The sequence below is a fragment of the Tyto alba genome, unplaced genomic scaffold (assembly GCF_018691265.1).
Source record: "Tyto alba isolate M040663 unplaced genomic scaffold, T.alba_DEE_v4.0 Super-Scaffold_45, whole genome shotgun sequence".
Classification (NCBI taxonomy): Eukaryota; Metazoa; Chordata; class Aves; order Strigiformes; family Tytonidae; genus Tyto; species Tyto alba.
Window position 1 is genome coordinate 42582830 of NW_024881321.1, and position 13497 is coordinate 42596326.

Consider the following 13497-nt stretch of genomic DNA (forward strand, 5'->3'; position numbering starts at 1 on the left):
TATTAAGGAAAATTTAACACTGGCATACTACCTTAAGATTTGAGCAAAAGCTTTCCTGACAAAGGGAGTTCAGATTGCTTTTCCCCTCTGATCTTTTCCTGGTCATCTGTGTTCATGTCACTGAAAGTTACTCATCTGGCTGGTGTACACAGGTCTGCTGCGGTCACACTCTTGGTCACCCTTTTAACCTGTGGTCTATTAAAAAAAAAAAAAACCAGACAGCTTGCAAAGTAAATGATCTAATACCAAGTAACATTAAAAAAAAAAAAAAAAAAAAAAGGCAGAAGCACAGGTGTCTTGTGTCTGGCTGGGCTGGAGTTAATTTTCCCCATAGCGGTCCCCATGGCGCTGTGCTTTGTGTTGGTCTCTAGAAAGGTGTTGGTAACACACCGGTGTTTCGGCTGCTGCTGAGCAGCACTGGCACAGCACCAAGGCTGTCTGGCCAACACTCCCCCCTCACCAGTAAGCTGGAGGTAGGCAAGATCTTGGGAGGGGACACAGCCAGGACAGCTGACCCAAACTGACCAAAGGGATATTCCATATCACATGAGCTCTGCTCAGCAGTAACAGCTGAGAGAAAGGAGGAGGGGGAGGGGGCATTCCCTATTAGGATGTTTGTCTTCTGGAGAAACTGCTATGTGTACTGAAGCCCTGCTTCCCAGGAAGTGGCTGGACATAGCCTGCTGATGGGAAGTACAGAATACATCTTTTGTTTTCCTTTGCTTCTGCACATGGCCTTTGCTTCTGGTTTATTAAATTGCCTTTATCTTGACCCATGAGTTCCTTTCTATCTTATTTTCTATCCCCCCATCTTGCTGAGGAGGGGAGTGATAGAGCAGCCTGATGGGCACTTGACATCCAGTCAAGGTCAACCCACCACAACAGGTAGGGAAAGAGAAAAGATAAATCAGAAGGGAAAGAAAGGTCCAGGGAATCACAGACCAAGATACCTGGCTGCAACATCGAGGAAGATGCTAAAGGATTGAATTACAGTTTTGCAAGCACTGGGGGGACCACAAACCAGCAACAAACAGTCCGGAGGGCTTTGGCAGCCTGGCTTGTCAGGGGAAAACCCCCTCAGACCAACCAAAGTCCTTATCTCACCAAGTAAGTGACCAAGAGAGGAGCCATGGTTGTGCCATATCATGAGCTCGATAAGGCTTTCGGCAGCAATGTGAAGTGCCCTCATTTGTGAAGGGTGTTAAGATAAGTACAAAAAGCACTGGTTATCAGCAGCTTGTGGTAAAACTGGTGAGGCATTTCAAATGGAGCCGCATAAGTCTGTCCTACAACAGTTTCTCTCAAATTTGTGGTTGGAGAATGAATGCTAGACAATAGCTATCAAACCATGGGTGACAGCCATGCTGAGAGGGAACACAAGCACTTCCACTAATGGTTAAAAGCCTGTTAGGAATCAAAGTACTGAAATAAAGTAAACATAGGTGCAAAACACTCAAGAAGCTCAAGCAGGAGCATAAGCAGGGGTGGAACAGGCAGGTGACCATTCCATAGAAAGGGCTGTGGGGCGGTCCAGTGGGAACCAAACTAGTAGATGCCAGGGGAGACAGGGGAAGGAGAAAAAAAAGGAGAGAGGAAATCACATTTGGAGATTTATCTTTATCATGGCACTGTGTATGAAGCACTTGGTGTAATTCTTCTCTCAGATGTTCAGATGTCAGCCTCAGTGAGGCTCAGCTACGGTATTTGGGTGTGCCACATGGACAAAAACATGCTCAGGAGGATTGCAACTCAAATGGCAGGTATAGCCTATAGGAAACAAGGAGTTAGACTTGCTTTTTTCTCCAGAGAAGAGAAAGAGGACACTATTATGGCATATATCAAATATTTTTAATATACAAAAGAAATAACGGTCAATGACCCATGTCCTTCCTTTCCCCTTGAGGATAAGGCAAGTAGCATTGAGTTTGACAGCAGGTTTGTGTCAGATACTTCAAAAACCTTTCAGGGTAATGAAGCAATACAGTATTCACTGGACGTAGAACAAACAAGACCAACATGTAAAACTAGTTATATGTCATACTGTTGTAGAGTAGGGAAATGCAGTAGGTGGTGTTTAAGGACCTTTCCAGGCCAACATTGCTGCATCAGAATCTGCAGGCAGCGAATCGAACAGATGACAAATTACATACAGGGAAGAAAACTCTTCTCTGTTAGGTTCCTCTGTTTTAGTAATACAACTGATGTCAGTATTGGGAAGTATATTTAAATGTGCTTCTTATAATAAACAGCAAATGTGAGGTGGTAAATTTTCTCTCTCATCCTCTCGTTAAGCTGCAGGCAGTATGGGCCGAGCCCTCCATGGCTCAGGCAGGGATCTGTCTAAAAACTGGGGCTTCAATGGCTGGCTTTCAGAGACACCAGGCAGAGGGAGCAATTAAACAATCTGTTTCAGCAGTAGCTGAGGCAGTAGGAAAACACAGCCAAAAGTAAGTTCGTGTGGGCCAGAGCCGTAAGCCACGTGGGCAAACAGATTGCTCTGATGACTGACTCTGAACACTGGAGTTGGATCACTTTGAGCCACATGTCCGTGTTGCTCCCTCTGAGAGATGCAGAAAACAAAGGGAAATGCCACCACAGCAACTCAGCGCTGAATAATCAAGTTTGTGTTCTGCTTCGTTACTCGTTGAAAAAGTAGGCTGGGATTTCCTAGCCACCAACCTGTTCCCAGAACGGTGCTTCTCTGGTGGTTGACTTGGGCACACACAGGACCACACCTCAAAATACTAGGATCCTCTTATGGGGTTTTCTTCCTGACAAAAACAACCTCATGTTTTATCCAGGCCAGAAAGGGCAACACTGGCCTCCGCTTTAAACTGGAGCTGTCGGGTGAATGTGAGAAACACTGTGGGAGTCATACTGGCGGTGGGCCAACCCTGAAGTCTGTCTCCAGAAGCAAGAGCAGGAGATGCTGCCAGGGGAGGACCCATGAGCTTGGCTGCTTTCTGCAGCCCATTTTCCTCGCTCAGGCCCAGCACCCCCAGCTGTTTAACAGGGGTGGCAGGAGGCATGTCCACCCTTTGTACGGCACTGTTCTCCATGAATCCATCCAGTCGCTTTAGGAATGTGCTGGTGCCGTCAGCCTCCACAGCCTCCTGGGTGGCAAGGCCATGGCCGTAGGTTCCTTGACAATACTGGATTGAATCTTTAGTAAAGCCGTTTTGAAGACCCATCTGTACTTCACCCAGTGGCCTTAATTCCATGTAGGCACTGACACTGTCCGAGAAGACCCTCAGGGACCAAGGCAGGACTGCCCCTTACGGGAGCCAGGCTGACCCTCTCCCAGCTGACCAGGTTTATCCATCACCTTGGTGATCTTATCTTTAATGTATTGCCCAGGATGGACACCAGCCCATGGTCCCGAGGGCCCCTCTGGAGCCAGTGCTGCAGTTGGGGGTGATGCCGGCCACCTCCCACCGTGCCAGCGCTGAGGCCTCCTGGCAGCAGAGGCCTTGCCCAGGCTGCTTGCTCTGCCATGGCACAGTGCTGTGCCCCCGACTGGGGCAGACTCACTGACAGGGAGGCTGTCTGTTTGCTCTAGCACTTACTAACTCTTTACACTGCATTAACCTGGCTCCTATTAACTGTCCCAGGGTGGGAACCTCGCCATGGCCTCCACAATAACAACTGGCATAAAGGCTACAAAGGGGAACTAAGGCCTTGTCCTCTCTGAAAGCCCCTTTCACACCCTTTTCACCAAGCAGCCCCGACCTTCCCCTAGCTGCTTTTGATGTATTTGAAGACCTTTTGCTGACAGTTTGAGCATCCCTTGCAAGGTACTCCAAAATGTTTTCCAGTCCTTTTCCTTGTTTACCTGTGACCTGCTGCGTTTTATGTGAATTTACTACCAATTCTCACATGGACAATTTTTCTATTTTCTACATATCAGCCTTTTCCCTGTGGCAGCCACCTTAACTTTTCTTTTGAGGGGTAAGTATTTTCTTTTCTTTTTGAGTTGTGGCATCTTTTTAGTGTGGGCTTCTAGCAGTATTTTTGAGAAGCCTTCAGGATGTTTGCAGGCTTCTCTGGTTTGGGGCTTCTTTTTGCTGGTGACTTATTTCTAATGCTTGCCTCAGTTTATTTAATGGCCTTCCCTGAAACTGAGAACTCCCATACTGGGTGCACATGGCCTGCTTTTTCCCATTTCAGTGTTAAAAGTGATCATGTTGTGGGATTGCAACCTCAGAGCAGTCTCCCACTAACACTGCTCAAACAAAGCCAATGTACCACTCTCTAGCATTTGTTTCTGTGGGTTCCTGGATGAGCTCTTCTTGGAAGTAGTGATTTATTGCCACCAAAAATTCTGCTTCTGCATCTCATCCTGATGAGGTGCTGATCCAGCCTAAATGAGTGCTCCCACTTATACCACAGTCCTGTATTTGCTGCTTCTCTGGTCTCACTGACCACTATCACTGTTCTCATAAAGGATCAATAGTACAGTCCTACTATGCCATTTTTATCAATAGCAACTGGGATATCCACCCACAGGTTTTTAGGGTGCTTCTCTTTTCCTGTAATATTTTTATGCTGTTACACTTTTATCTTTCACATATGGCATCACTCCTCCACCTCTACATTCTACTCTGTCAGTCTTATAAGTCTGGTAGTGATGTATCTCTTAGGTTTTCTAGCCTCCATCAAGTCTCTGAGATGCCTGCTATCTCGGGTTGCTATTTGGCACCAGACATTCTGGTTCTCCTGGCTTGTTTTTGAAACTGCTAGCAACTGTGCAGAAGCACTGTTAAGTTTGCCTTTGCTTCATTGCTTAATATTGCATGTGCCAAACCCTTGCCACTGTATTCTGTCTATTTTGTCTTTCTTATTTATTGTGATCATGCTGTTTATTTCCCTCCTGAATTTTTCAGAGGTAAACTGAACATCAGCCATGTCCACCATGTAGATCACATCAGTTCATATTGGGTAGCCCTCTGCATCCCTCAGCTTTCCCCTGCTAATAGTGGAAATGCTCCTCTACAACCTCTTTAATTTCCAGTGCCACAGCCTGCCTGTGCTACAGCCCAGGTGCAGTCCACCTCTTCTAGGCTGCTCTTCTCATCCATGAAGTTTTGCTAGTTCCTCACATGCCTCAGCCATCTACAAGTTCCTCCATTTCCCCACGTGGCCATGCTGCAGACTTGACACAATGGACCTGCTCCCACTGCAGGAGCTCCAGGCACCCAGAGCATCCTGCCTCCCTGCCACAGTCTGAGTAACCTCACACAGCTTAAATGCTTAATTGCTTTGTGAAGCTTATATCAGCCTAGTTTCTTCCCCAAAGGCGTAACTAGAATCACTCATTTCTTACCCTACCCTTATTAAGCTAATTAGCAATAGAGAAGAAATGCTCAAGAGCATGAAAAAACCCACAGAGGGATGATGCAGCTGACTTGAGACTAGTGCTTTCACACCATGAGCCACCCTGCTGCAGCTCTCAGCCTTCCAGAAAAAATTCCAACTTCTGGAAAGGTTTCTTGTTGCAAGGCAGGCAAGAAAATTTATCCCATTTCCATCCTTTTATTCAGGTTTTATTTTACTAATTCCCTGCCTATTCAACCACGCCTCAGTTGACTCAGATCAAGAAACTGACAAAATTCAGGAGGCATTCGTCCTGCCAGACACAGGAGAGAAAGTAAGAGTACTTGATGCTGGCTCATATCCAGTGCCCTGCAGTATGGTTTTTGGGTAAACCAGCACTGTCTCTACCATGTGACTGCTGTGATTGATGAAGAGCTGTCTACTGATAGTTCATGAATACTATTTATTGACTGGATCACTGTGGCCCTGTCTATATGTACTACAGGTAGGTGTCATGCACTTACCACACACATGTGCTATTTCAGTAGCAGGACTGTTGGGTTGCTCTACATGGAGGCTGAAGAGCTGGCTGGGCTGTTGTGGCCACTGGCTGATGGCAAACAGTTCAGAGTCTTGCTGGTGGCCAGCTACCAGTGGCACCCCTCAAGGACTGATTCTGCAGCCAGTACTATTTAATGTCCTCAGCACCAGCATGAGCTAGGGACAGAGAGCACTTCCAGTAAGTTCACAGGTGCTAGGTGGGACAGGACTGCTAGTCAGAGGAATGTGGACAGGCTGGACAGGAATGTCATGAAATTCAACTACAGGTGCTGCCAAGTCTCACTCCTGAGACAGAAATTCCCCAGGAACCAATACATGCTGGGCACCAGCCAGTTTCAAAGCAGCTCTGTAGAGAAAGCCCTGCGGGTCCTGGTGGACAACAGGTTGACCACAAGTGGGTAATGCACCCTTACAGCAAAGGTGGCCAACAACCTCCTGGGCTGCATTAGGAAAAGCAAGTCCAGGGACGTGATCCTTCCCATCTACTTGGTACTTGTTCTGAGTTTTCGGCTCCCCAGTATAAAAGAGACCCTAACGTGCTGTAGGCCAGTACAGGCCACCAAGCTGGAGCACAAGTTGTACAAGCAGAGGCTGAGGGACCTAGGTCTGCTCAGCCTGGGAAAGACAGGGCTTCTGGGGGACATTTTCAGCTACCTCAGTGGAGGTTATAGAGAAGGTAGAGTCAGACTTTTCTTGGAGGTACACAGAAAGAGGGTCAGAGGCAACAGTCAAAATTACAACCAGGCAAATTTGGACTTGATAAAAGAAAAGGAATTTTTCACAAAAAAATGGTGGGTGGTTAAGCACTGTACCAGGTTGCACAGAGAGGCTGGGGAATATCCATCCATGGAAGTGTTCATAAAAGACAGGGCAATGACTTGAGAAACCCAATGTGACTTCAAAGTTGGCACTGCTTTGAGCAGGAGGTTGGACTAGAGACCTCCCAAGGTCCTCTCCAACATCGGTCACTCTGTGCTTCTGTGGCTCTGTGAAGATGGAGCCAGAGGGGAGAATGGAAAATGTAAGTGTAATCTTCTCAGCATACATGGTGAGAGACAGTGAAGGAGCTGCTCACACGGATACTTCGCATCTTACCACACAGACAAGCTCCCCACGTTGGCTCTGGGAGCACCAACACAGTTTATGCATCAGTCATTTAAGGGATGGGCAAGGAAGAGTCAGCAAAACACTGATGCCAACACCCCAAGCATAATGGGTATGAACTGAAACAGCTCACCTAGTATATTAACTGGCACTTTGGCATTGTTAGCCCTTCTCTTTGCAAAGGTGGGCTTTGCTTTTAGAGGTAAAGAAGCAACATTTTAAGAAGGTTGTTTTGGGTTACCTCATTCCTCTGACTGCAGACTACCGATGAGAATAAACTACAGGGACAGGGGAGAGCAAAGCAGCTGGGAAAACCAGCACTGTAGTGCCACCATGGAAGCATGTCCCCCATGGGAGAGGTGAAATTGTGGAGCCCGAGGGCATCCTTGGTGAAGATAGATTCAGCTAGTCCAGTGATCACAGCAACTGGTTAATAACTGACTCAGTGTTATTTGCCTTGCTGCAACAACAAGTGGGGGGAAATCCCCACTCCTCTATTCATTACTAGCTTCTCCTTCTGTGAGATTTCCAAGAGCTAATGCTAAAATATCAATCTTCTTGAGCAAATATGTCAGGTCCACAAGGCACTCCTCTGCTCAGGTATTAAGTAATGAAGATAAACCTGGGGGAGCAGTGTGTCTCTCCTCTCATCACAGCCAGCCTTCTGCAGTGGCTTCATCTTGAGAAGACACTGTTGGAGGTGGGACGAGACCCCATGCATCCACAATGTCGAAGGAAACAGGGCTTGCAAAGAAGGGCATCGGCAGAACAAGTCAGTTCCACCACTAATAAAGCTGTGCCCAACAAGCCCTCTGGTGCTTTGCTTTCTTCCCCCTATTCACACTTTGGAGACTGACCGCAGATTCCAAAGGCACCAGCCAGACTCCCTCACCCACACTGAGTGAAAGTTTTCCCTGCTGTGGTATTTTTGGCATGTGAGGTGGCAGGAAAAGGGTTGTGAGTGTGCATAAACGTGACTGGGGAGCCGAGAGAGGCAGAGGTGTTTGAAGGGCAGGCAAAGAACCTAGTGGACAGAGGCAAGGGGCTCCAAGACCCTCTGATTTGGGCATCTACAGGCAAATAACCTCTCGCTAACATGATACTGGTATCCTTCGCATTGGTGTCTATCCCCAGGTGACAAATGCAGTTTTGGTGATTATAAACGCCTGGCTCATTACAGTCCCTCTACTCAAAAGGAGGAGTATGTTAGAAACCTCTCTCCCTCACAGCAGAGAAAAATGTTGAGGCAAAGGGTTGGCTGAATCATTGTGGAGATGAGTTGGGCTCATTAAAAGCTATTATGAAAAAAAAAAAAAATGCTGAAACGACAAGGCATCATTGTTTTTTTCTGCTGACAAGCGATGCTGGCAGAGTACACTATCACAGGATCACCCCTTTGAGACGGGGGAAATGGGCCTCTGGTGTGGACATGACCAGTCTCTCAGAAGAGTACTAGCCCAGGTGGTAAGGCTGCATGCTCCTCCATGCCACATAGCCAACAGCCCAGGGTTATTCCCAGCCCTTTTCTTGAGCAGCAGGGACACAGCCTGGAATGCTGGGATGGGACTAGGGCAAACACCCGCAGACAAGCTGGATGCTGGATCTTTAGCTTGACCCTCACCACGACTCCCTCTGGGGATAGGATATGAAATATAAGATGTAGGTAGAGAGACACATGAATTAAAATCAGGTGATTTCTTTTTTTTTCCCTTGGAAACCTACCTGGGAAATACCACTCCCAAGAACATACTTGACACGATGCCAATGTCTATAGTGCAACAGGTTCTGTTTACATGACAAAAAAATTCTGTTAAGTCTCACAAAACCACAGCCCAGTAAATTTCATCACAGTGTCAGGTTACCACCAAACAGAAGGTAGCTTTCCTTATATATTATACTTCCCCAAACTTCAGTCCTGTGCCAGAAGCTGAGCTGCAGAAAAGGAGGTAAGATACCACCGCTCAGGTCAGGAGCTCTTTTTATTCCCTTCAGCAATGCCATCTCCTCAGCAGTTCAGGGCTGCAGCTTTTTGCTGTGTGAGATTTCTGCTTGAATAAGGATACCAAGATTTGTCCTGTAGTTCTGGATTTAGGTCACCTAAATTTCCATGGCTCTCATCTGTACATGAGCCTATCTCCCTAGGCTTTCCTCACAGCCAGTGAGGGGAAATGGATGCTCCCAGAGCACAACTCACCCTAAAGTAGATAGTCACAGTGTTTTAGACAGCTTTTATCTTGAAAGTGCCAATTTCTGAATATAAGGAGAGTCTCGGGAAATTCAGGCAAAGCTGTCCAGCTGTGGAGAAGGCGGTTTGTATACAGAATATGGGCAGGAAATAAGAGTGTTCATGGGGGGAGCACAGTAGCACAGTGCTGAACATGACTAATTTTATTTTTTCTGAATTAAGTATCGGGGTTTGAGATTTGGAGGAAGTTACCAAGATGTCATAGAAGACATGGGTTTCAAACACCAGCAGAAGTGAGAGGTTACAAGTCTCTTGTGAATGACTGCAGCCTGGTTTGTGCTGGAGCAGGAGAGCTGCCATTGGGGTATCTCATAAAAAGAGATGTGACTCCATTTGTGTATTGCTCTGCCTACCCAACCAAGAGAAATACCCTATCAGCTCAGAAAGAGTTTCTTTGTGTTCATGTGGTGAGCAGTAAGATATATTCATATCTTCACACATGTCAATGCTGACTGATTGATTTTCAGGCTGTTCTGTGTGCTCAGGAAGAACCACTCCATGTACTCAATGCTCATGCTGCTGGGCCTTGCTGCCCTCCTGGGTAAGTCTGGCGTCCCTCGCTGCCTCGCCCCAAGCAGCTGGGGACATGCTCCACTGGGCTGTGAAGCAGGAGACATTGATGTACCACCTCACCCTCCTCCCCAAAATCTCAGTTGCCATTAAACTCTATCGGAGAAGAGAGTGCTTGCGTCCCCATGGGAGTCTTGCAGAAGGAAGGGTGGCCTCTGAGAGACAGATGGGTGCAAGGTGCAGGGCACAGGGCAGGATGTCACCTCTTCTCCATCACAAGGAGCAACAGAGGCAGCCCCATGCGGCTCCCACGACCCACAGCCTGTCCTCTCTGGGGTGCAACCTCCCCTTGGGTTTTACTTGCAGTCACAAAAGGTTTTCATTGAGCCTTTCCTGTTGCCTCTGCAGGTGCCTCCCAGGGCCGCACGGATTGCTACGGCAGTGTAAACAGAATTAAAACCTCTGGGGCTTCATGCAAAACAGCGAAGTCAGAGGGTTTGTCCTACTGTGGTGAGTATCCCTCCTCTGCCAGACACCTCCATTTCTCCATGGCACAATAATCCCAAACCCTTCACATTTCCAAAGTGCTGAACACACGCTAGATGTTGAGCCTGCATAATATCCCTGTAGGCAATCATCTACCTCCTCCCAGAGGAGAGGCAAACAAAATTTTGAGGTAGTTCTGTCTGTATGAAAAGGAGAGAGGTGAGAGACAATTCAAAGTTTTTAAACTCAGTTATTAAGCAAATATCTTTTTATTTTAATTACAGGAGTTAGTGCTTCAGAAAAGATTGCTGAACGGGACCTAAGAGCTATGAATCAATATAAAACACTCATTAAGAAAGTTGGTGAAAACCTGTGCATTGAACCAGCTGTGATTGCTGGCATCATCTCCCGGGAATCTCATGCTGGCAAAGCACTGAAGAATGGCTGGGGTGACAATGGAAATGGATTTGGTTTAATGCAGGTATTTGCTGATACTTCACTAAAGCCTGATAAACAAACAGCATATAAATAAAAGTAAACTTCCTCATCATACCATCCACTACAGCAGGGAAATTATTTCTTTTTGTTGCTTTGACATTTCTAGGTTGACAAAAAATCACATACACCTAGGGGACAATGGAACAGCGAAACTCATCTTATCCAGGGTACAAACATACTTATCAGTATGACAAAGACAATACAGAGAAATTTTCCACGCTGGACAAAGGATCAGCAGCTGAAAGGTAAGGTACAGGCCACAGGTTTTTTCTAGGAGAGAAGAAAATCTTTAGGACAAGAACACACTTAATTAGTTCCCGTGTTCCTCAAACCCCACATTTCTAACAGGCTGTTTCTTAGCTTTTCATCCCTGTTTTATTTCACCAGAAAAAAACCAAGCTTTTTCAATTCTGTGTAGTTTTTGCCTTTCCTTAGTATAGCAAACTTGCTGAATTTCCACCATCATGTGGCAAGTATTTATACACGTGAAATCTAGTCTATGTAAGAGCTGAGAGTTCCTTATCTGACCGTGAGGAGTGTCCTACAGCCATTCTGGTTAATAATTAGCTGCATAGTTTACTTGAATGGGGCCAGAAGTTCACTCTATATCTCTGTTGAAAAAAGGAAATGAGGTGTTTGCTCTCAGGGAATTGCAAAACTGTGCTGCACAGTGTGGAAAAGCTGCCTGCTTCAAAGCAGGCTGCACCCTGCAACCCCCCTCGGACTGTTGGGGTGCCACAGCAGGTTCATTTCACAGCCACCTCAGATACCTCTGCTTTTCAGCATGGCATATGGAGAAGCATATATGCAGCTGCAAGACAAAGATAATGCAACATTTGAGTGTGTTTTAACTCTCTTTTAAGAGCAGTAATTTTCAAGGATGAGTGAGAAGTTACAAGGGTGTTGATATGACATGACATGACATGACATGACATGACATGACATGACATGACATGACATGACACAATCCCATTCTATTCTATTCTATTCTGAACAAGCCCAGTGTAAATGAAGGGCTTGTGCTGGGCCAGGTAAGCAGTACAAATTCATCAAGCTGCAAATATCTGTGAAGACAAAACCTCAGGTATCTTTCTGATGTTTTGGTGGATTCAGGAATAACTGTAAGCTGTTTGCAAAGCCCCACTTAAGACAAACAAGATCCAATAATGCTACCTACTCCCCTTCCAAAGTCCCAATAAGCAAAAGCTTTCAAAACCAGTAAGAGCAGAACACATTGGTCTGCAATTTTCCCTATTTTTTTAAGTCTGTATGAGTTCTTTTGGTGTTTCATTTCAGGTGGGATCGCTGCTTACAACTTTGGTACCAGCAACGTCCGAAGTTATGACAGAATGGACATCGGCACCACCCACAATGACTACTCCAGTGACGTGGTTGCACGAGCCAAATATTACAAGAAACAAGGATACTAGACTCAATAATCTCTACAGAGTAACTTTCTTACCATCACCTGCATGACACCCCTGAGGGAGAGAAGACACAGAGCAGCTGTACCCTGCGAATCCATAGAGATGCAAATGTACAGGAATGATTTACATGAATAAGCATTTGCAGAATGAAGCCCTGAATTTTTAAAACAATATTCAGTAAGACATCACTCATGCAGTTTCTTTACAAGCAATATGGTTTGGATTTTACCAAAATCTCATTTTTTTTTTCTGCTATCTGCATATTTCTCTGAGCTATGAGGACTATCTTGTTTTGCTATTGATAATTTGCTGCCTGCCAGATCTTAAAACACTTTTCTGGCAAAATCTGCTGTTCTCTTAAGAAATCAAAAAAAAAAATACTTCCTTGGGTATTAGCTTCATGATTTATTTTTTCAAAGCTGCTTGATATTTACATTATGCTGTGAAGTAACCTTTTTTTTTTCTGAATAGTAATTTTTCATATAAACGCATAGAATAGAGATGGATATTTTTAGTCATAAAGAAATAAGCAAACAGAAATTCAATAAAAGCATTAGCAAACAAAGCAGAACTCCATGTGTGTTAGCAAAGTTTGGTTAAGTAGGATGTTAATTTTAGAGAGATAGAGAAACTGAGAAGGGAACAGGATGAAATACATGTTTGCACCTCATAAAATTATTTTCCCTCTCTGCTCTTTGTAGAATAATGACACTCAGGAAAACAGCAGTCTTTGAGTTTGGCATATTTTGGTGTTCGTATTCCTTCTAGACCTGGAATTGAACTGTTTTGGGGGTGGGAGTGTGGAGAGGCAACAAAAGGAGAGGGGTAGATGCCAGCAGGACTGTGTGACACTCATTGTCCAGGGCCAAAGGAAGAGTTTGTTTTGGTCTGGCACCAAGCAGTGCAAGACATGCCTTTCCCACTAGCACCGACTTGCATGCTGAGGGAACTTTATTCTTCCATGATGAGCACACCTTCTGGGACTGGGAATAACTGTATGTCAAAGTAATTAGAAAAACCACTGACTGCAAGCATCTTAAATGGATAGGAAAATGCAATCCAAAGCCATCAACAGTTACAGAGTTATGATACACATCCTTCCAGGAGCAATTAGAGACCATGTTGAAAACATATAACATGGATTTAAACAGCGTAAATAGTGCCCAGCCAACCTGTTTGCCTCCTGCAATGAGATGACTGACTTTATGGAGAAGGGTAGAGGAGTGGATGTGTTATAACTTGAGCCTGCGAGGTCTTTGCCCCGGCCTGGTGTAGTATCCTTCTAGCCAGTCTGGTGAGACATGGACTGGATAGAAAGGTGGGTAGAAAATTGACTAGATAGTTACCAGGCTG

General features: G+C 45.6%; 1 protein-coding gene across 1 annotated transcript; it reads left to right on the forward strand.

The window, feature by feature from the left end:
* Window positions 1-8884: 8884 nt before the first annotated feature.
* Window positions 8885-12715, forward strand: LYG2 (lysozyme g2). The gene is made up of 6 exons (XM_009965887.2): window positions 8885-8924; window positions 9691-9764; window positions 10142-10243; window positions 10504-10700; window positions 10824-10962; window positions 12014-12715. Exons 2-6 carry the CDS (start codon window positions 9722-9724, stop codon window positions 12145-12147), a joined length of 615 nt encoding a protein of 204 aa, XP_009964189.1. The 5' UTR covers window positions 8885-8924; window positions 9691-9721; the 3' UTR covers window positions 12148-12715.
* The last annotated feature ends 782 nt before the right edge of the window (window positions 12716-13497 follow it).

What these genes read in the sequence shown, in the direction of transcription:
- LYG2 (XM_009965887.2), top strand. Translation starts at nt 9,722, where the DNA reads ATGTACTCAATGCTCATGCTGCTGGGCCTTGCTGCCCTCCTGG. An exon ending in GGGCCTTGCTGCCCTCCTGG is followed by an intron (nt 9,765 to 10,141) that starts GTAAGTCTGGCG and finishes TTGCCTCTGCAG; the next exon opens with GTGCCTCCCAGGGCCGCACG. An exon ending in AAAGGATCAGCAGCTGAAAG is followed by an intron (nt 10,963 to 12,013) that starts GTAAGGTACAGG and finishes GTTTCATTTCAG; the next exon opens with GTGGGATCGCTGCTTACAAC.